Source organism: Delphinapterus leucas, chromosome 3, assembly GCF_059928025.1.
Source record: "Delphinapterus leucas isolate spDelLeu-1000000601 "Yukka" chromosome 3, BTC_Dleu_Yukka2, whole genome shotgun sequence".
Classification (NCBI taxonomy): domain Eukaryota; kingdom Metazoa; phylum Chordata; class Mammalia; order Artiodactyla; family Monodontidae; genus Delphinapterus; species Delphinapterus leucas.
Window position 1 is genome coordinate 134,043,188 of NC_143131.1, and position 24,274 is coordinate 134,067,461.

Here is a 24,274-nt window from a genome sequence, read left to right on the forward strand (position 1 = left end):
AATAGGGAGATTATTTTAGATTATCCAGGCAAGCCCAGTGTAATCTTAAGGAATCTTAAACATGGAAGAGGGAGGCAGAAGAAGAGGTTACAGTTGTATGAGATGAGAGAATTTGACCTGCTGTTGTAGGTTTTGAAGATGGAGGAAGAGGGCTGAGAGTCAAGGCATACGGGTAGTCCTAGAAGCTGGAAAGGGCAAGGAAACAGATTCTACCCTAGAGATCCAGAAAGGATCACAACCCTGCTGACATCTTGATTTTAGCCCAGTGAGACCCATTTTGCATTTCTGAACTACAGAACTGTAAGATAATAAATTCGTGAGGCATCTAAACTTGGGATAATTTGTTACAGCAGCCAACAGAAAACTAACACACAAACTATTGTCCATTGACCCCAAAGTCCACGTTTCTATCCTTTGTGCTACATGCCTTAACTGTTAGACGGGCTAAAGCAGGAACTATGAAGATTAAACTCTAATCTGTCATATCATTTTGAGTCTGAGGTTCTTCAAATATCATTTCTAAACCGTACAGCAAAGGGTATGTATAATTTTTACTTATGCTTCATAGTTTTCTGAATTTTGAAAGGATGTGGTTGTGGGCTTTGACATCAGAAGGGAAGCTCTGCAATGTTGACTGAATGTTGGTAGAGAGATAACATTGGAGGCAAGTTGCCTTTGAACAACTCTCTGAAGATCAACTGCCTCTCCAACTCATTCCTTGCCCTGAAGCTGTTTCCTCTGGTTGTGCTGAAGGGTGATGCCCAAGGTGCATCACTTTTCAAGGACTGGATCATGAACAACTTTATCCTCCTGGAAGAACAACTCATCAAGAAATCCCAACAAAAGAGAAGAACTTCTCCTTCGAACTTTAAAGTTCGATTCTTTGTTTTAACCAAAACCAGCCTGGCATACTTTGAGGACCGTCATGGGGTATGTGAGCACTTTGTTTTGTCCTTTTTAAAACAGTATTTTATAGTTAGACTGGGCTGACTCATGAAGATATACAGAGAATAAAATAAGAACACAGAAAACACAGATGTACTTGTTATAACAACCTAAAAAGTACAGCAAGAGCAATGGGAAGAGAGCATGGAGAAAAGTCAAGAGATGGGTTAACTGTATTAGGTGATTTCAGTTCTAAAAACTGTAAAAGAGTAAGTTTATTATTCATTAGCTTATCTTTCCCCTGCAAGGTTAAGTTTGACTTTTAAATTATAATATTTTATGTGGCAAATGGAAGGGTTAAGTGATGTGTCCCATGTCAACATTTTTATGGATTCAGTTTTAATTGTCTCAATGGTCATCACTCACCTGACATAGGGAACAATGGTCCTTGGGCATTTAATTGTCTAGAATTTGCAAAGCCCAGTGGTAAACCTCTTCATCCCTAGGAGAACTTCCCAGGAGACTATCGCGCACAAAACGTTATGCAGTATAGGACAGTAGTTCTTATCTAGAAGATTACAGCTGCTTAGCTAAGTCAGTATTTATATATCTAAAGATAGTCTTCTATTCCATAACATCAATAATAATAAGTGCAACGCGAATAATCATAACAATGTAGTTTGGTACAAAAAGCACTGGAAGAGGGGTCAGGAGACCAAACTCCACTTCTCTCTAGGTGAGTTAGCCTGGGCAAACGTCTCTACCTTCTGCATCAGGTTCATTCTTTATAAAATGAAAGGACTGGAAATACCACCTACAACATTCCTTTCTTCTTTCCTTGTTTCTATGAAGTAGCACTTGCACAGCCCTTTTCAGCGATTTTTCAAGGCATGTTTGCCTCCTTACTATATCATTATATTATTTTTCCATCATCAAGGAGGTAGGGGAAATAACGTTGGTGCTTGATGGTCCCTTAGAGACAAAGGCACTCTGATTCTTGGCTGGGGTCCGACTTAGTAGGTGTAGGCATGAGTTTGGGGTCTTTTGAGAGCCAGGCTTTGAAGTGTTCAGTGAGATGGAGACTTGAAAGAGGCCAGGCCGGGTATGGAGCCTATGGATTCCTAGACTTCTAAGTTGCAGGTGGAGTAATACTGCCTCTTTTTTAGAGGTGAAAAGACATGCTCTTCTTAAGCAGATGCTTACTGATAATAATCAGCCAATCAATTGGGGATAATATGGAATTACTTATGTGCAAGGCCCCTGTGGTAGATATTTAAGAAATATTTGTTGACTAACTTAATGGAGGGCCAATAGCCAAGTTTTCAACTTGGAGAATTCATCATTTAGAGTTGATTAATCACATGGTATCAGTCAATTTTTTTTCTATTGTGAATGGGACATTAGAAGTTCTGGTTTCATATTTGAAGAGTAGTCACTTATGTTTAAATATTTTTTTCAAAGCCCATTTTACAGCTTTCACTAATTTTCTTTCCTGACTCATCACTTGACATAGCATCATCCCATGTACGTAGTACTGATCATTTCTGAGTGTAACTGCTTGTTTTGAACTGTTTGGTTGTGAATTCTGTACAATATTATTTGCAGATAGACATACAACCAAATGGTCTTGATTCAGAATTTTGTTGGTGATAATCTGCATGTAGACAATGTTGTAAAATAACTCAGCTTCTTCATTCAAGTATTATGAAAATTCTAGGACAATTAATTCATTCTGGGGAGCCCTGAGCTATAGTTTCTAACATTTCCACGTGGGATACAGCAGATATATAACGCACAGACATCAAATTTCTTATTTTCTAATGTCTGTGCTTTATATTCATAAATAACATTTTAAAAAGCATTTCTTTAAATATCACAGAAATTTATTGATTAGAAAATTTTCCAAGGTCACTGAGAAAGGCAAGATATGTCAGGTATTATTGTTTATGTTCTATGTACATTCCATTGCTTAGGGCCATCGATTTGCACACAAGAGTACATTGTTCATTGTCCATAAATAAGAATAACACTTGTGGGAAGAAAGCTTTTTTAAATTTATTTTTAAATTAAAGCTTCAGTCTTGCCATCTGTAAAATGGGTGTGATAATAGTATTCACTTCATGGGAAAATGGTGAATATTTAGAGAGAATATATTTAGATTGACCTATTAGAAATTACCATGTGATAGATCAAGAAAAGATCAAATGTTGGCAATTTCATATACGTAGTTCAACTTAATATATAAAGCACTTAACATAAGTCCTGTCACCTAGTAAGCACCTAGTAAAAATTAGCTATTATTTGTATCATCATTATATCTGTGAAGGAGCTGGCAGGGTGGCATAACATAATCATTTTCAAATGAAGGGAAACATTCAAGGATTCTTCAAAGTGTGGCTAACATCAGGGTTCTGGATTCCCTCTATTCTGTGACTAAATATAACTGTGTGGGTAGAGACATACATGCATCATGAGATGCGTGATGTTGGGCCAACATTTCCCCTCTCAGGGTCTCAGCTTCTTTTTCTCTTTTCTCATTTGTAAAATTATGTTCATTGCAGCTCTAAAGTTCTGTGGATTTATGATATCATATAAAAATAATCCTTTACATATTCAGGAACAAATACTGTAGTTCTGCAAAATAAGTCTGCTTTTTTCTAATTTCAAATTTCCATGCCCATTGTCATTATAATACATACTGACTGAGCCTTTTATTTTAACATGGATTTAGACCTGATGTCAGAGCCTGTTCAAAGTATTGAGATGTGCAAGTGTTTTCCTTGGGGCCGGGAAGCTGCTTTGTCATGCTGGAGCAGTGGGCCAGAGAGAAGCATGGAGCTGTCAGGTGGTGACTGGCCACCAGGCGTGATTTCAGACACTCCCCGTGCCTGCCAATTTCTCAGCAAAGTGATCCCTGTTGCCAGACATTCTTTAACAAAGGACAAGGAAAGATGAGGGCCCAGTGGTATGCTGGTAAATGTCTAACAATCATTGTAGTGGTAATGGCAGTAGAGAATATGGGAGAGCCTTTGTTTGTGGTGTTTGCCAATTTCTGTACAGTAAATACTCCCATCATGACCAATGTCAAACTACCAATGTAAAGTCTACTGGCTCACAGAACTCCTGAAAATGTAGCAATCAGCTCTTATGTGGGCCAACATAAGCAGGCTCCAGCACACCACTGGCGGGGGCAGGCTTAAATAAAAATAAACTCTGGACAGGTAGTGACCTACTGAACAACGTGCTTAGCTGTACAGGACTGATATCAGACCCTTTTTAGGGGTAAAAGAGAGAAATGGGGGGGCGGGGGCCTCAGGCACTTTGAGTAAGCATGAGATGGGAGGGGCAGCACAGCACAGATGGGAGACAAGTGTCACAGAATGGTGAGGCCAGAATAGTCTGCTACAGCTGGATTCAAATGCTGCTTCTATCACTTTCTAGTTGTGGGATCTCAGGCAAGACATTTAACCTCTTTAAGCCTCTGTTTCCTATTTGTAAAGTAAGGACCCCAACACTACTCAATGCTGAGTATTTCATGAGAAAAGTATGCTGTAAGCTTGGTACTAATAGGACCACCTTGATCTTCTGAAAGGCCCTAAGGAGAAATGGAAAGGTTTCCCTATTTTAATGACTCTTTGCACCTTAGGAAACAAGTTTTCCATGGTCACCATAGCATGGGAGCCATTACCACTTACACAGGACAGGAGAAACAGTCAAGATCACCATTCTAGTCATTTTCTGGTTAGGGCCACCACTCCTCATGGACACTTCCCTTTAGCCAAAGTCTGATCTAGCAGCAGAAACATCTCTTATAATATGCATGCTTCCTAAATTAAAGATGGCAGGTGGGAAGAGGATCCCCTTTCCTTGTTTTTGGCAACATTATTGCATAGTGATCAAAAACACAGCTTCTGGTGTCAACGGATTTGGGTCAAAGAGCAGCTCTACCACTTAAGAGCTGTGTGGCTTTGCAAAGGTTGCTGAAGGCTGTGTGACCCTCTATAAAGCTATTTACATGTTTTAAAATGATCAAACATTCCTTCTTTATTTTTTTTAATGAAATGAATGTCACCATTATTCTAATAATTATAGTAACTAATATTTACCGAGTATTTACTATGTGTCAGTCACTGTGCTAAATGAATTATTTCATCTAATCCTTACACCTACCCTGTAAGTTAGGAACTATCATTACCCCAATTTACAGAGCATGTAACTGAGGCAAAGAGAATTTAAATAACTCCCTTATGTCTCCAGAGCCAACACAGCCTCCCTGTCAAACAGTTCTTATTACTATTAACAGTTGCTGCTCATAGGCAATGGGCGATTCCACTGGGTTATTACAAAGTACGTAATGCCTTCTGGCTCTAGAGCCCTCCATGTAAAGGGCAGTCCTGAAAATCAGCAACCATGCCACATAGGTCTTCTGCAATGAAATGTGTTAGGAGTTCTATCATTTCCACATATACTCCAGGACAAATCTTTGTCTCCATTCACTTCTGGGAGCCTCCACCACGTGTCCAAATTTTAGCACTGAAAGTTCCTCTAGGATCTGTCCATTTCTCTCCATTTCCTAGATTCACCTTCCTCGTGGAAGCTGCCAGCATCTCTCACCTGGGATTGCTACCACTTCATAATGGTCTCCCTGCACCCACTCCGCCGCCCCCCCACCACTCCATTCCCCACACAGTAGCCAGTGTGAGCTTTTCACATGGTGACTGTGATCATGTCCTGATGACCCTCATCAGAAGCTGGCATGTCCCTTCAGTGGTTCTCCCTTTACCCTGAGAGGGAACGCCAAAATCTATCCCACGGTCTCCTCCATTTCAGTTCATGCTCCTTTTCCTCCCATCTCACTGAGCTCCAAACAAAAGTTGATTTTCTTCAACTTTAAGACCCCCCATTTTGAAGATCACTTGCTTGGGGAAGACTTCCTTCATTTCCCTAGCCTAGGTCATCTCCTCTTGTTACGCTCTGATACAGTGGCACATACGCTTCTGCAAAGTGCATGCCAAATTTGTAATTACCTAGTTATTAATGTGATTATTGCACTGATGTCATTCCCCTCCATTAGACTGTAAGCTTTACAAGGGCTGGTGCCCAGTTTGCTAAAGACGGCATCATCAGGGTCTACCACAGTGCCTGGTACATATTACTCACTCATTATTTGCGAAAGAAAGAAAAGAAGGGAAGGAGGAATGTGTAGTTGGAGAGGTTAGAGTTACACACAGGGACCCCTAACAGAACAAGGCTCAACACCAAAAGAGTTCAGAACAAAGCAAGTGATAAAGGACTTCAAACAGGAGATTCCTGGGTGCAGGAGTAAGTAATTAGGACTCCCTGGAGGCAGCAGATCATGGCTAGCCGCGAGAATTCAGGAGGTTGGAGTCTTAAGATTTAGGTCAGAGACACACGTAGAAACCAGCAGGTAGGCCATTCCTTCCCCCCTCCCAACTCTTTTTAAAAGAACCAAGCAACTCTGTTCTCTTTTACCCTCCACCCTGTCTTACCCTTCCTTCCTTCCCTTTTACAGCTAAACCCTTGGTAGATAGCATTCTCAGAGCTACCCGAGCATTTTTGCTTGAGACTTTCACCACTCGTGATCTCTCTCCACTTCATTCCTACGTGACTGAGTTGCCTTCCAGCTCAGCTCCCACTGACACTCAAGGCTTCCTACAATCGACTATCCATACAACACCTAGAATAGACTTTTAAAATGAGAAATCAGATATTATGCCCTACTGTAAAGCCCTCCGTGACTGTTTAGAGTATTTAAGTTAATCCTCAACTATGGCCTACAAGACTCTTCACCCATGGTCCCTACCTGCCTTGCAGATTCATTTATTCTGATCCCTTCATCCATCATATCTGACTTCTTTCTGAACCTTGAACACTCCAAGCCATGCCCCCCGCTAGGGCCTCTGTACAGGAGCAGGACTAGGGTGAGATACACTTAAGGGGCCGCTCACTTTTAGGTCCTGCAGGGGCAGGGTCTTTGCATTAGCTCTTCCCACTGTCTGCAACAACCCAGACTTTTGTAGGGTTGGTTCTTTATTGTTTCCCATCTCTTCAAGTATTTTCCCAGAATCCTGTTTGTTTTTCTCTTCTTTCAAAGTCCATAGGCACTTCAGTAATCAGTATCTGCACTTATTTACTGGGTTTATTGATGTGCTTCCCTGTCCATTTTCTGTCTTACGTCCACTGGAAGGTCACTTCCATGAGCGACTGACTGCCTCGCTCATCCCTGTAACCTCTAGTACGGTGCTGGGCACGTCGTAGGTGGTCAGTAAATATCCAGGGAATGAATGAAGGTCACATAACTCAAATTGAATTCAGAAGAGTACCTGGGAGCTAAAAATGTGGGCCTTGCCTAACCAGGCAAAGAAAAGTAAGACTCCAAAGCAAAGTACTTTGCAGTTCAGGCCACTCAAAGCCAAGAATGTGCGGTTTTGATGTCTGCATTAATGGCGTTTCTTTGTGAATTGATTTTTGCTTGTCTGATGTGATGTTGATGTTTTATGGAGATAGCCATTGGATAGAAAAGTCTTGTTTTAGAGGCAAATACTCCCAAGTTAAAATTAGATTCAATTCCTACTGCTCAGGGTCTAGTACATCCATTAATCAGTTTCTGTGGTAAAAATAGGCCACAGGGTAAGACCATAAATGTGAGGGCTTAGTTCCTGACTCAGTCTGGAAGAAAGGTTTCACTGGAAAGCACAAGAGCTCAGTTTCTTAAACCATGAGGTTCATGTAATATATGATATCTTTATCTCAAACTCAGAAATGGACCCTATGGAAAACGAGTTTAAAGCTCTTCTCACATTTTCAAGGCCCAAATAGTAGTCCTCATCCCCCCATTTCCCTAACTAACTAGTAGTAAATTCTTCCACTCATCAATGAGTTTTTAGGCCTACAGAAAATAGTATATCTTCCAGGACCTAATTTTCATTGAGAGGTTCGTCTGGGTTTGCCTTCACAAGACCCAGGAGCCTCGCTTAAAGTGATCCAGAGGAGGGAATGGAAGGTCTGACGTGGTTTCCCATGCACAGAAAATTCAGTTCCTTGAAATTCAGTGAAAGTTGTCAGTATTTTAATGGAATAAGAACCTGATCCAAACTCTTATGTCGCCATGTAATTCCCACTAACCTAGAGTTATTTATAAGTAGACTTCTCATTATATTTTCCTTTTTTTGATATTCAAAAGTCACAGAATTATACCTGCATATTATAAAAAATTCAAATACAAGACTTTTCTCTCTAAAATGACATGTATTTGTGCCAAAGCTTTATTACTATTATTATTATTAACCTAACACTGGATCAGGGAACTGTTTCTATTCTGATATATATAGATTTACTCATTTGTTCAGCAAAATTTCCTGAGCACCTACTATGTGCAGGGTGTCATGTTAGAGACTAGGAATACAGTGGTAAGTAATAGAGACAAGGTGTCTGACCTCATGCTTACATACTAGTGGGGGAAACAGACAACAAGCAAGTATATAAATATATAGAGCAGATACAGACTGCTGTAGGTTCTATGGAAAAACTAAGCAGTTGCTGGGGCTGAGTGGGAAGAGTGGTCAGAGAAGAAATTTCTATCCAGGGTAAAACTTGAAGGATGAGAAAGACGGTCAAGTTAAGAAATGGAGGAGAGCATTCCAGGCAAAAGGAACTGCCAATACAGCATCCCTCTTCTGGGGATACTTGGTCTAGCCTCATCCTACTCCACGTTTTGGTGGAAAAGCACCTGGTGTACCAACAACTGAGGACCTCAGGCTCACACTGAGCTCGAGTGGCCTTTAACAGCAAAGACTGAAAACAAGTTAGAATCCAGTTAAATCCACAATTAATCTCCAGAGACAGAGCAGCAAACCTTCACACCTCCATACTGTTAAAAAAATTAATGAAACAATTACACCCAATTGTTCTCCAAAACCCTTTGGTCTAAAAACATCAATTTACTGGCTCTGTGAGAATGATCTTTACTCTCATGCAGACATAAATTTTGTGTAGTTATAATCATAATGCATGACAATTTTATATTTTTCCATTTATTCTTTTTCCATTATTCTTTTGTAGATACATTTCCATTCATGGCCTCCAAAGTAATCATTTTCTCAAATATATGATTTTTTAAATAATCGAGTGGTTCATGTCAGAGATGTACTTATCTGTTTTCTGTACCGAACACATCGACGAACTTATCTATCATGTATTGTTTGACATTCAGGTTGTTTTCAGGTGTAGTGAAAATGCTGAAAAATAACAGTATACCTAATATAGAACTTTCTGCTTTTTAAAATCGGCTCTTTAGGATAGAGTTATGTGGGATAACTGTGTCACGGGATAGCATTTTCTGATCTCTACCGTTTGTTGCTACATAATCTTCCAAAGAGATTGAAGCAATGCATGGGGCCACCAATAGTTACCAGAATCATTGGAGAAGATTATGTTTCTAAGAAGAAACTAATAAGAAAACAAAAGAATCCCATTGTTGTGGTGATCTTCAAATATCTAATACTATTTTGATAGGTTTTAAATGGTATAGTGAGAGAAAGGTCAAAAATATAATATTTTATACATGGGCAAGATAATTTGATTTAAAATCAGTCTTATGTATATGTAGATGAACCCACCCTATATAGTAGGATTGAAAGGGTGCCAAAAAGCCCCCTACTCTGCAAAATATTCGTCTCCCTAGATGATCACCTTAGGGGGTCTGAAAGGTTCACGTGAATGAGCTCTTTGGGTTAGATCATCAAGACTCTTTATCAAGAAGCAAATGAAATACAGAAAGGTATGACAAAAGCCATTTTTGACTGCTCTGTAGAGGTTAGCTCTAACTTTAGATAGGGCCTCAGGGACTGAAAGTCTCAAGCAGACTGTAATTCTGTAATTCTAGAAAAGTGAGATAAGGTGAGAAAGCAACAGCACAGCAGCTTAACAGAATGGGGACCTGGTACTGATTAATCTGGGTGACCTTGGTCAAGTCCTTCTTCTATCTGGGATTTGGTTTTCTTGTTCATACTATCAAGGGATTGGACTAGATCAAAGTTTTCCAACTTTTTAAAGCCTGGAGCCCCCTTTTAGTATAAAATTACACGTGTCATTCCCATTCCCATATGTGAAACAGAAGAAGAAGTGTTCTAGTTGAAGAGAGAACAAGGAGGCTGCCCAGAACCCTACACTCTTGGCCTTACCCTTGACCTGCAATAATCACCAAGGTGCTTCCAATTCTATGACCTCGGTCTCCCCAGGCTGTAAATTGAATAGTAGAAATGAAAAGATAACAGCTAGTTTAGAAAGTCATTTCACCTTGAAACCTCATCTCTAACATAAAAAGGTGGATTGAATGATCTCTAAAGACCCCACCAGCTCAAAAGAAGTGGAAACTATGTGGTTGCATCTCACTGCCAATGATATCAGGAATTCACAAATAGACATGGAGATTAGTTAAATATGGAAATCTTTCCAGGAAGTAATACAGCTAAGAGAAGGTTAATAACTGTATGGCTGATAAAAAACCATGTTATCAAAATCCACGCATGAACCCAAGAATGCACCCTAAAAAGAAGGCATTTCAAATGTAACCAACATAAAATTTAGAATAATATGAGCCAATACCTAATGAGTCCTTGCTGCGTTTCAGGGCACCAGATTAAGAGCTTTACATGTATCGTATCAAAAATATTCACAATAACCACATGCAGTAGGTCCTATTGTTATCCCCATTGTATTGATGAGAAAAACAGAGGCTTGGAAAGGCTAAGTGTCTTTTCTCAGGTCAGACATCTGGGACAAATATTAAAGTTGGAATTAAGTATTCTACAATGGATATTTTCAGATCTAGGCCTTGTTTGGGTCTGAGAAGTCTTATAATAGAAGCCATGGTGACTGAGAAGGGAGAGTTGGGGCAAGGACTCATTGGTGAGTTTCCAACACTGTCTAATGAAGTCCTGAGTGGGGACCAGTAGGAATGCTCCTGTTAGCTCAGCGGGCCTACCTGAATGACAACACAACAACAAGAGCAGCCTGCAACAAAAACCACAAGGAGAGGACTGAACACGTTCCTATGGATTTTTCTCATTTATCCTCACAATTCTTTGAAGAAGATAAAAGTCAAATTCTGTTTTAGAGAGGAAGCAATCGAGACACAGGGAAGTTAAGCAATTTGCCCAAGGTCACAATAGCAACTGTAAGTACAAAAGCAACAACTTACCTTAGGATTAGGGATTCCTTGTAGTTTGATCCCACACTGCTTCCTTGCCTGAAAGCAACCAGCATAATCAACTTATCAGCTCTTCCAATGATTCTTTATGCATATATATATAAATACAAATAAACTTTCTTCTTTCCCTCCTTTTTATACAATGGTAGCATATGCTACATACACTTCCTAACTTTTCTTTTGGTTGATTAGCAATACTTCTTGAAGATCAATCCATACTGATATGTGAGGGGCTTCTTTATTCTTTTTTTGGGGGGGGGTGTTGCATAATATGTTGTTGTATGGATAAAAAAACTATCTTGATGGACATTTAGTCTGTTTCCAATTTTTTTGTCATTACAAACAATGAGGAATGAATAACCTTATAGGTATCTCACTTTCTATATGTATGAATATGTCTTAACCAGGGGCAATATTGCCCACCATTGGCAATGTCTGGAAATTTTTGGTTGTCATAACTGGGGAAGGGGGTGCTATTGGCTTTGGTGGGTAGAGCCAGGATGTTAAGTACCCTACAATGCACAGGACAAACTCACAACAAAGAATTATTCAGCCCACAATGTTAATAGTGCCAAGGCTGGGAAGCTGTGGTCTATAGAAAACATTTCTAGAAGTGGGATTGCTGTGTCAAAGGATATTTACATCTGTTATTTTGCTGAACATGACCTAATTATTCTTCACGGAAGCTATACCAATCAACATTCTCCAGGGCCACGTGTAAAATTCTTGTTTTCTCAAAACCTCACCAACAGTATTATCATATGTTTTGATCTTTGCAAGTCTGATAGACTTAAAAAATGGTATATCAGTAAAATTTATTTACACGTCTATTATTATAGTCACTGAGCATCTTTTCATATGTTTAAGAGCAGTTTAGATCCCTTTTGCCCATCTTTCTACAATGTTGTTAGTATCTACCTTAATAATTTGTAGGAGCTCTATATCTATTAGCTAAAACCTTTGGGCAGGCTAGTTTTAACTTACCTCTACGTTGTCAAGAAATTGTTATCCACTTGCCAATCATTCTAGATGTCTTTTTCAAATCATTTCTATTAAGAGTTTTGTCATGGAGTCCACAAATATTACTTTTTGCTGCACACTTGGTCCTACCTGCTGTTCCCTCAATCAACCAAGTAACAAATAATCAATTGAACATCATCTCTGTGCAAGGAGTTATTTCCTGAAATCTAATGAAGTTGTTATCCATTTATATACTTTGGCTGCTGAATCGCCAGTGCTCGAAAGGTAGATTCAAAAATACATTCTTTCAAACTCATTCGAAATCTAATATGCCCTATATTGGAAAGAAGGAGGGCTTTGAAAGTGCATTCAAAGACCAGAGATGCTGAGAGAGAAAATGTGCAGGACGCCTTCAGGGTCTACTCTGTACCACTTAGTTCTTGCTCTTAATTTCCACATTAAGTCCTTTTCTCTCTACCCACTTTTGTAAGCAAATTTAAACGAACAATGCTTTTCCAAGGCTAAGATCACTAATATCATTGCTAAGAAGAATTAGGCTGGAATTATTCCTGAATTGTTGCATCACCTCTAAGACAAATACACCACATAAAAGCACACAGAGCTGTTTATTAATCTATAAAGAAAATGACTAGCACTCAAGGAGAGCAGGAGAGGAAATGTCATGAACTTGAACCTCCATGGATACATAAAAGCAGGCGGCAGGTGCTGCCTGGCTGCCACTGACTGCTAAAGGGGTCACAAGGTTATAAAAGCAAAGAGCTGCGTCATTTTGCACACCCAGCATTTGATGTGTACCACTTGGCCTTCTCCCATAGTCATCTGTCAAACCCGTACTACAGTGTGGTGTTTTTAAAATGCGTGACTGCTTTAAAATAGTATTTTTATTTTTCTGCTTAGTAAATTTACATGCTCACGGCAAAAACTTCAAATATTATAATAATATATAACTTACCCTGCAAAAGTCTTCCATAGTGTCACCCACAAGGGAGAACCAGTATAGCAGTGTTACTTCCTGTAGTATTTCTTTGATTATTGAACATATTAATATATATTTATTATCTCTTTTCCCAAAAATGAGATGATGCTCCACCTATTGTTCTAAACCTACTTTTTACATTTTATATATATATATATATATATATTTTTTTCCCTCCGTATAGACCAGCTTTACTCTTTGTTGATGGCTACAGAGTGGTCACAAGACACATGAACCATAACTAATCTGACCGTTTGTCTATTGGTGGGTATTTAGGTTTCTCTAGACTTTTCAGTGTAATAAATAATGCCACAAGGATTTTCCTACTTCTTTATATTTTAAACAAATGTTTCCATAGGATAAATCCTATAAGGGAAATGTATTTATTTATTTTAGTTAACTGCTTTTAAGTACAATAAAAGAAATACACGTTCATGGTAAAATAGTGAAACAGTATAGAAGGATATGAGGTGAAAAGAAAGTCTCTCTACTTCCTACTCCCAAACCCCAGAACTACTCCCAGGAGTATCTGCTCTTAATAGCTTCTTGAGAGAAAACACATTCATAATTTTAATAGAGGATCCCAAATTGAGTCTGGAAACTGTATGAGAGTATAGTCCTGTTTCTTTTCTTTTCTTTCTTTCTTTCTTCTTGTTTTTTTTTGTTTGTTTGTTTGTTTTTGTGGGGAGGTGGGGAGAGGGTGAGTAAAATCCTTTTATTTTCAGGTAGTCAGGGTGCTACTGCTAATGAGATGGTGGACTTTAAGGGAAGCTTGAGTGTTTTCCGCACAGCACAACCAGCCTCATCGTAAACCAAGGTGTGAAAAGCTGAGGTGAGGAAAGCCAGTTTACTCTGGTTTGGCCATGACGAAAAGGTCTTGTGGAAAGAAAAGGAGGCAGGTGTGGGATGGATCATAGTTTCCTGGCTTTAAGTCAGTCTAGGTGCCTCGAAACCTGCTACCTTAGCTCCAGATCTTCCCAGAACTTGAAAGTTTAGTGGGGGTAGGTCCAGGTGAACATGGACTGGGAGAGGGAAGAACCAGCAACAGCTAATTACAAATTACACTGGTGTTCTAGAAGACACTGCTGTTTCCATTGAGATCACATCTTTATCAGGTACCAAGTAGCTCAGGTCATTATAACCCTGAGTTGCAGCTGTCAGCAGCATCCCTACTCCCCAAGAACTAAATGATTCAGAAGACCTAAGAGAACTAAGCCCAGAGAACTGAGACAACTTGCCCAATAATACTTGTTCTCATAGGGATTCCAACCATGACTTTTCCAAGTTCCGAATTTCTGCTTGTCTCCCCTTCAGCATGAGGGTTCCCTTTGCCATGAAAGACAGAAAGCTGCATTGGGAGACTGGGAGGGAACTCGTGGGTTACCTCCAGCATGTTTTGCAGAGGGGATGGGACTAGAATCCAGGAAAGCTCCTAAAACCAATCTTAGAACTGATAGTCGGAATTCTGGTAGGGGTGGGCGAAAGCAGCCCCCAAGTCAGTCACTGAAGTTTCACCTCACATGACATCAGTTTTCATTTCGATTTCATCATTGTGCCGTTTCAGATTGGTACAATGGCTGGCTGTACCACACGCCAGAAGAAGCAATGAACAAAATATTCAAAATGCCTGGTTAAAATCATCAAAAGTATTTCCTAATCTTAAAGAAACTGATAAAAGCAGCATGTGGCTCCTTTTACAGTGTGATCCGAGAAAGCCTTTTTTTATTATTTTATTATTTTTGGCTGTGTTGGGTCTTTGTTGCTGTGCGCGGCTTTCTCTAGTTGCGGTGCGCGGGCTTCTCATTGCGGTGGCTTCTCTTGTTGTGGAGCACGGGCTCTAGGCACGTGGGCTTCAGTAGTTGTGGCTCTCGGGCTCTAGAGTGCAGGCTCAGTAGTTGTGGCGCACAGGCTTAGTTGCTCCGCGGCATGTGGGATCTTACCAGACCAGGGCTCGGACCCGTGTTCCCTGCATTGGCAGGCGGATTCTTAACCACTGCGCCACTAGGGAAGTCCCCGAGAAAGTCTTAAACGCATCGCTCCCCTTTGAAAAATACTGCTTCCCTTTGAAAAACACTCTCCCAGTTGATGCTTGAAATTTGATTATCAAATCTCCCTCTAGGTTTAAGTCTCTAATACCTGTCCTAATCCAAACTCCTGTGAAACATATCAAGCCTTAAGCTCTCAGGAAGTTAAATCTTAGGTGAATGACTATTTGGGTGAAGTTTTGACGGGTGAGGGGGAAGGGAAGCAGAGAGCTAAAGTCCCTACATTTGCTAAAATGAGAGCAAATGTGACACAGATGGGAAGACCAGGCAACAGGCCCCTTTCAAGGTTTTGCCCTGGTTTTACAAATAATTGGCAAACTAAACAAATAACTCCGGAATGTCAAAATCACCAGCATCACCAGTTAAATATTAATGTCGTCCTCCCAAATGGTGGTTCTCAGTTACATATTTACCTGAAAGAAAACCCCAAAGAAAATGTGGACACATAAAGACAAGTGAGTGAGGTCTTGATCTTTGGGCAGCATTTGGAGAAGGAAAGGAAAGGAAGTAACATTTGGGTGGGTGGTTTATCATTTGAATGATTTTCTTTTGCTAGTAGGTTTATGTAGATCTTTTAAATCCTCTAAGTTAACCCACTGATTCAGGGACAGTTATTATTTCCACTTAAAAAAACAACAACAAGGCAACAGAGAAGTTGAGACATTTGCCTGAGGTTGCACAGCTGGTCAGACAGACATGGGTTTGCCTGATATGAAAGTTCCGTTTCTCTCTCACTCAGCCTCACTGGAGGAGAAGGCTGAAGTTCTACTGTTTTTCAGAAGGGTGGAGATGTCCTCTTTCATGGGTAAATGACACACAGCTTCTTACTGATGTATCTGCTGGACTAGCTGAGCAGCCAAGGCACCAATGTTATAGGAGCGAAGAGGGAGCTCTGGGCTACCGCTTTGAAATCCAACATAAGCATTTCACAACCAAATGAGACAGAAACAAATCTCCACTGGGTCACGGCTTACAGAAATTGGTCATGCAATTGATTATTCAGCGTTGGGTTTGGGGAATGAAAGTCTCCTACCTTAAGTCAGGGCAGGTGCAAAGCCATGAAGCAGTCATTAAGCACTCAGGCTCTGGAGTCACAGAGTTGAGCTTGTATGCTCACTTATAAAGAGACTTGGTCCCTCTGAAACTCAATGTCCTCACCTGCAAAATGGGGGAATAATACTCTGTAGGACTGTGATTAAATGAGATGGCCTGTTGAGTGCCTGAAGTATAGAAAATGCTCCCAAATGTTATGGTCTTTTTGTTTTTTCCTGCCTTCTTTAAAAGTCACAATCCAAAATTCTATTTCATAGGATACATTAACATAAAAAGAAAGGCGATATAAAAGCCACTTGCACAAGCTTACCTTGTACAAATATGTGGGCATCAGCATCTTTTTAGATTGTGTTTGACATATATCAAATGTCCAGGGTGAAGCTTTGCCATATGAGGACAGCTTTGAATGTGGCCAAGAAAAGAGACAAGGCCAAGTGAAGTTCTGTGATCTTCACCTCAAGGGGTGCAGATGGAATAACGAGGAAGAATGAGGACCTGCTTTACTTGGTGTCTCTCTTTCTCTGGTGGCTTTCATGTGGCTTCCTTGGAAGGTTTTACGCTGGCATTTTTCAGAAATAGCGCAGTTGTTTGGGATGATTACAGGCAGTCACCATCTCCCGGAGACAAAGCTGTGTTTAGCTCACTGACCGACTGTCCCCCCCTGCCCAGCTAGGGGAAGGCACAGCTGACCCTGCTATTTACCACGTAGCAGATCTTTGGAGATCTGAGGAGAACTGGCCTTAGGATGTCAGAGAGACTGACCAAGCAGGACGCATTGTGAGGGGGGAACCTGATCACTCCTCTGGGGCTGAGAGTGAACTTTGATGATAGAATGTGAAATCCATTTCCCCCGAAGGCTCACCTGACAGTCTCTTAAAATCCATGTTGGAACTCAACGAATATTAAGAAGTCAAAGAAGATCATCTGAGTTTAGAGAAATCTTCCCTGGAAATCTTGAAGCCACACTGCCTAATAAGGTAGCCACCAGTCATGTGTGGCTACTGATCACTTGCAATGTGGAGAATCCAGATTGAGACATCTTGTAAAATACACAAAGTCTTAGCCCTTAAACATAATAGCTCTCAATTTTTTATGTTGATAACATGTGGAAATGATAATATTTAGAAATACTGGGTTAAACAAAATACTGTGCTCTTAAAATTAATTGTACTTGTTTCTTTTTGCTATTTTTAGTGTGGCTACTAGAAAATTTTAAATTCCATATATGGCTCACATTATGTTTCTGTGGGTTAGCACTGCTTTAGAACTTCACATAGAATTTGTATCCCTAGTCACAACTCCAGTTACTGTTTACGTCCACTTGATGCCCTGATTATGATGATCCCAGGCTATTAACAACTGATACTTATCCAGAATGTTTCTACCCCAGGGCTTTTGCTCTTACTGTTTACTCTACCTCAGGGCTCACTCTCCCAGGCCTTCTCTTATCTGGCTCCTTTATTGACTTTCTGATCTCTTCTCAAATGCCCTGTCTCCAGTGAGGGCTGCCCTGACCACCAGTTGACCACATCAACCTGTCCTATTCTCCTCAGAGCACTTGTATATATTGTCTGCCTTCCCAACTAGACTAGAGCTCCATGAGAAGGTCTACCATGTTCATCTCTCTATTTCCTGCACTCAGAGCACCACCTGGCTCAGGGCTGGCCCTCAATAAATATTCCTGAATGACTAAACGCATTAGCCTTAAGTCTGATTGAGACTATTTAAGCTGCCTTCCAACTCGGCACCCTTCGTTTATATCATCCTAACTGGGCACCCATGGTGGACCAGCCACTGTGATAGGCTTGGGGGATATGGTAACAGATGTCCTGGTCTTTACCCTCAGGAATGCAGGAGTTCCAGTGACAAAAATGTCTGCAAACAGAGTGGTCCTGTTACTGCCATGAGCCTTCTGTTGCATTTTACCATGTATGCTACTAAGGAAATAACCCAACAGAGGATGAAAACCAAGATAACCTCAAAGCTCAGACTCCCTGTTTATCACCTGTAACTGCAGATGGTTTTTGAGAAGACAGCTCTTTTGTGCTCTTCTGCTTTTGAAAACAGATTACCCATTCCAAAGACTATGATTATGGGCAGGATCAGAACACGTATTTCTAGCTATGAAAGACTCTAAATGAGAAGAGAGTTTGGGTCCAAAGGGCACATGTTTTCAGAGGTTTTTAAGGGAAGACTGACCTCTTAATACATCCTGAGATTACAAAAGCACACTGGAGACCACTATGTGGAAGAGATGCTCATTTTCGTATTATATATCCTATAAATATGTGTGGGAAAGATAAATACATTCCAAATGGTTAACCTTGGCTAGCTCAGAGTTGTGGAGAAGGATAGGATACTGAAATACTAGAACTATTTTCTCAACATACCTCCATATTGTTTTATTTGTTACAATGAACATGGATAGATTTTGTACTTTCAAAAATGAATAAATTTGTTTTCAGAAAGAAAATTTAAAAAAAGGAAATACCACAAAACTTCCCTGTATTCAATAAAGAGTACTTCTCACACCTTGAATTTTTTTCACCTCAATTCTGTGCCTCAGCTACTAAAGCAAAGGCTAGCCATTAGGCTGAGTATCAAAAAGTGGTGAGTAAAGCCTGAGCTCATTTCTGGAGAATTTGATGATGTCATACTTCCCAAATACTCACCAAGTGCCCTCATATATCACAACTCTCTTGCCATAGTTAGGACTTCTTTAACCTCTTTCACTAGGAGGGTACCCTTTATTGAGGGCACATATCATAAGCCAGGTCATTTGTTTACATACTCCCATCTTATTCTGCAATCAACACTTAAAGGGTAGGCATTATTATCCTCACTTCTCAGACGTGGAAACTGAAGTTCAGGGAGGTAGATGAATGACCCAAGGTCACAGAGCTGGTTAGAAGCAGAGCCCAACTTTGTCCCTAGCCCTTTCCAACCTTGTGCCTGATTCACCACCATCTGTGCTACCTCTTTCTTAAGGATAAGCTAAGATGAATTGTTTTGCAACTGGTTCCATAACTGAATTAAACTCTATTCTCAATGGAAGCCTAATTCCAGGCACCTGTGAAAGGCTCCTGCTCTCCAAAAGCTTTTCCCTAACTAGCCTTCTATGGACCCTTATCGTCTACCAACCTAACATGCCCTGGGATCCAAGGACAAGGACCCTTAGAAATGGGTAACATGTGACATGGTTATAAATCACAAAGACCATCATGTGAATTAGTTATCAAGGAATACATCTAGCAGCTTCCAAGGAAATGAGACATGGGGCCAGTAAAATTTAATGGGGGTGTGGAGAAGGGATAGTTACAGAGCAGAGTCAGGAATGTCCTACAGGGGTGCCATTGTGAGATCATGGATAACTAAGGGACACAGAGGAGGCAGATATAGAAAAGAAAGGTGCCACTAAAGGTATTTGTCACCAACCAGGTCAGGCCTGAGCTCACTTACTATGCTAATAAGGCCATGAACAGGTACAAAGCAGAAAAACACTGGCACACGTGTGGTTTCCCGCAGATTGCACTACCCATCCCAGCTGTAAGTTCTGCAAATGCTGCTGTTTGTCACAAGGTAACTGGGATATAAGGCACAGTGGCTCAATGAACAGAAGTCAGTTACTCCATCAAAAAGATGATTCAAATAACATGGTCTCCCAGAAGTCTGCTCAGAGTGTTCTTCTCAGGCACTGAGGGCTAAGAAGCTTCTGGATATTTGGAGGGTTGGTTTACAGTGGATCTTATCTAGTAATGTATTTCTAGAAGCAGCCTGGACAAAAATATTGTCTTCCTTCTTCCTTAAATGGAACGTGCTTTTTCTCCCCACAGAAAAAGCGCACTTTGAAGGGCTCCATTGAACTTTCCCGAATCAAATGTGTCGAGATTGTGAAAAGTGACATTATCATCCCATGCCACTATAAATATCCATTTCAGGTAAGTGCATCAGGAAAAGGGGCTAGTTCCCTATTCCTTGGACAATGGTTAAAATGCTCAGTCATTGTACAAGAAGGTGGGACAGAGATGACTCTGGTCAAGGGTTAGAACTTAGACCAAGCCCAGAAGAAATTGCTGTTTTCTTTCAACCGATGATGCATTCATTCATTCAACAAAGATTAACCACAAAATCTTGAAAAAGTTGTCATTCATTTCCCTTTCCCTCGTGTCTTCCCCACCTCAAGGAAAGTCCTAAGTACTCTGCTCCTGGGGGGAGGAAAACAGCTATCAAGGGCCCCAAGCCTAATAGTCCATAAGGGTGGTTGACTCATGACTTGGGACAACAGGTTACAATACTTGGTTATAAATTGCTTGGAGGTCCTGGAGTAAAAAGACTCAGATTTTATAATCTGAGAACTATTTGGAGTTGTGCTGTCCGATACAGTAGCCAGGAGCCACATGCACATGTTTACATTTAAATGTAAATTAATTTAAATTACACAATGTTAATCAGCTCCTGAGTCACACTTAGCCACATTCAACGAATAAACTTTTCACACCTTCAATAGCCACACGTGGCTAGTGGCTAATTTATTGGACAGCAGAGATTTTAGAACATTTCCTTCACTGCAGCAAGTTCTATTGGACAGAGCTGGTGGAGAGTATATCTAGTCTTTAGGTCATGACATCATCTAAATCTCGTTACCACTCTTGACATTTATGGTTCTGAAAGAGTGGATATCTTCTTGCACATCCTAGGGTACCGTTCATGTTTACCAATCTGAGGAGTTAATATTCCACTTTTTAATGTGGCATAAAAAAGGACTTTTTTCCTACTAGAAATATGACCTCCACAAGTTGGAATTTTTAGTACCAAAAGTAAAAGGAATGACACATATTTTTCCCGTCATTAAAATTCCAATTACAAATGAGTGCATGGAAAAAAAAAAAAAAAAGCCTGGTGAAATTCAAAGATGTGTAGTACATTAATAGTATTTGCTCAATGTCAATTTCCTGGTTTTAAAAACATACTATGTTATGTAAGATGTTATCATTGGAGAAAAGTGGGTGAAAAGTATACAGGAACTCTGTACTATCTTTGGAAATTCTTGGGTGTCTTATTTCAAATTAAGAAGTTTTAAAAAATCTCGATTATATATTGATCATCTAATATCTTACTCTTTCATATGCCAGATTTTTTTTAATCACTGAAAAATTAATATAAGAAGTAAACGTCCTGTCTAGGTAAGTGGAGAACTATTTTCTCCAGTGATTTGAATTTAGTGATGGCATACTGGTGACATGTATTCGAAGATGAGCTGTGGAGTTTCACCCTGTATCTGCACAGCATCCAAACTCCTGGATAAAAAGGACACTAGTCCCTAAATTGCCCAAATGTTTGCCTTTTGATGACAACTTGAGACCCCACTCTTGGCCCAGTAAGCCAGGTGGGCCTGCTGTCAGTCATACATCTCTGGCTGCACTGTTCACCTTGAACTCTGTGTGTGTTTCCAGGTTGTGCATGACAACTACCTCCTGTATGTGTTTGCTCCAGATCGCGAGAGCCGGCAGCGCTGGGTGCTGGCCCTTAAAGAAGGTAATTAACCCCCTGTGCAACTGAATCCCTGAGATGCCTAGATCCTCTAGAAGGCTTGAGTTCCGTGATAGACTAAAGGGCGGCTGATGGTCAAACATTTCTCCCTTTTGGTGCTGGTGGAGGGTCCCACGTTTTCAACTTGGGTAACAACCAGTATAGTACAGGGTCAGGCAAATCCTCTCTGCCACCTGCTTTTGTAAAGGTCTGAGATAAGGATGTTTTTAAATTTTTTTTAATGGTTCTATTTAAAAGGGTTATGTAAATACCTCCGTAATATATCAATTGTGCCTGCTGGTGAGCAAAACCTAAAATATTTACTACCTAGTCCTTCAAGAAAAAGTCTGCTGACCCCTCGTATAGTATGAAGAATAAGAGCATGGGCCCTTGAGTTAGATGACCTGGGTTTGAATGCCGGCTCTGCCACTCACTAGCCATGTGTGCTGGGGCAACTTCCTCAACTGCTCTGTGCTTCAGTTTCTCCACCTGTTTTTAACAAGGGGAGGAGGAGGGAGTAAAAATAATAGTACCTGCCTCCTGGTATTATGCTAAGTAGAATAAGTCAGACAGAGAAAGACAAGTGCTGTATGTTTTCACTTATATGTGGAATCTAAAAAATAAAACAAATGAATATAACAAAACAGAAGCAGACTCACATAAACGGAGAACAAACTAGCAGTCTCCAGAGCAGAGAGGGGTGGGAGGAGGGGCAAAAGGGAAGAAGGGGATTAAGAGGTACCAACTACCAGTCATAAAATAAATAAGTCACAGGAATGTAATGTACAGCACAGGGAATATAGTCACTATTTTATACTAACTTTGTATGGTATGTAACCTACACAAACACTGAATCACTATGTTGTGCACCTGAAACTAATATCGTAAGTCAACTATACTTTTTTTTACATAAATTTATTTATTTATTTATTTTTGGCTGCCTTGGGTCTTCGTTGCGACATGCAGGCTTTCTCTAGTTGCAGCGAGCGGGGGCTACTCTTTGTTGCTGTACAAGGGCTTCTCATTGCAGTAGCTTCTCTTGTTGAGGAGCACGGGCTCTAGGTGCACAGGCTTCAGTAGCTGTGGCACACGGGCTTAGTTGCTCCGCCGCACGTGGGAGCTTCCCGGACCAGGGCTCGAACCTGTGTCCCCCGCGTTGGCAGGAGGATTCTTAACCACTGCGCCACCTGGGAAGTCCCAACTATACTTTAATAAATAAATTTTTTCAAAAGCACCTGCCTCCAGAGCTGCTAAGAGCAAGGCCCTTGGGACTATCCAGGCCCATAGTCAGAACCCAACAAATGTCAACTAGCCTTAAAGGTTTTCAGATCATTGTAAAGGTACTTCTTAGGACTCGCCTTCCCGACAGCATAATCAGAACCAGCACAGAGTTTACGAACATGAGATGTGGAGCCAGGCTGCTAAGGAGAAAATTCCAGCTCTGCCAACTATTAGTGTGTGACCTTGGGCAAATTCCTTGACTTTTCAGTGTCTCCATTTCCTCAGCTATAAATTCTGACTAGAAACAGGCAGTCATAGGGTTATTGTGAGAATTAAAAGTGTTAGGACGTTGATTCACTTTGTTATAAAGCAGAAACTAACACACCATTGTAAAGCAATTATACTCCAATAAAGATGTTAAAAAAAAAAGTGTTAGGACATGTCAGACACTTGGAATCATACCCAAAGAAAGCACTCGATCCATCTTACTATTATTATTATTTAATATTATTTTACTGTCATTTAGCCTGAAGCCCTGGATTTGCAGGAGAACTGGATTCAAATATTAATCCAAGTAGCTGTGGGGACTGAGGGTAGGCAAGCCATTTGAAATCTTGGGAGCCACGATGCCTCTATCTGAAAAATGAGAATAAACATACAAGTCTTATCTTCTTCCAAGGTTGTTGTGAGTCCCAAATGGCACGTGCCAGATAAACTGGGAAGGGCTCTCAAGTTTAACAGTCAACGGGCAGAGAACGAACCCTAAAGTACGAAGTAACCGAAAGGGCCCCATCTATGCTCATTGGCCGTTCTACCTCGGTGGAGGGGTTTTACTCACAGGATGTTAAAGCTGAAAGAAGCATTAGAGATCATCTGTCTAGTCCTCTGTTTTTTTATACTTTTTTTTTTTCCTTAGGAGGAAAGCCTCTTTTTTCCTGTACCAAAATCTGACTTTAAAGCCACAAATCTAGAAAGGATAAAAGCAAAGTTGCTATAGTTGAAGGTGGGAGAAATGGAGTGGTGAGAATCCTACCTATTCAGCCTTCCCTAAATTCCCTAAGGCACTTTTGTGGGGCCCAAGGTCCCAGTCTAACAACACCATGGCACAGTGGGAACTGGGGCTCAGATGAGGTTTTTGCCCAACCTAAGGACACACAACTAACTCAAGGCAGAGCCGGATAAGAACCCAGATCTGCTGATGCCTAAATTCAATACGCACTCCTCCGTAAATGTATATGCCCGGAAAATAGGCCATTCTTCTGACTATTCTAGGCAATACTCATGCAAACTCACACAGCAGGGTCAATCTCAAGGAATTATAAAGTTGGTGGCCCTTGATAGACTGACCTGGAA

General features: G+C 40.5%; 1 protein-coding gene across 2 annotated transcripts in view; it reads left to right on the forward strand.

Annotated features, from left to right (window-relative positions):
• Window positions 1-672: 672 nt before the first annotated feature.
• Window positions 673-24,274, forward strand: part of ITK (IL2 inducible T cell kinase) — a 66,518-nt gene continuing 42,916 nt past the window's right edge. For both annotated transcript variants that reach the window (XM_022590241.3, XM_022590242.3), the window contains exons 1-3: window positions 673-930; window positions 20,005-20,109; window positions 21,625-21,706. In XM_022590241.3, the coding sequence (XP_022445949.2) occupies window positions 793-930; window positions 20,005-20,109; window positions 21,625-21,706 (325 nt within the window). In that variant the 5' untranslated portion in view covers window positions 673-792. The remainder of the gene's footprint in view (window positions 931-20,004; window positions 20,110-21,624; window positions 21,707-24,274) is intronic.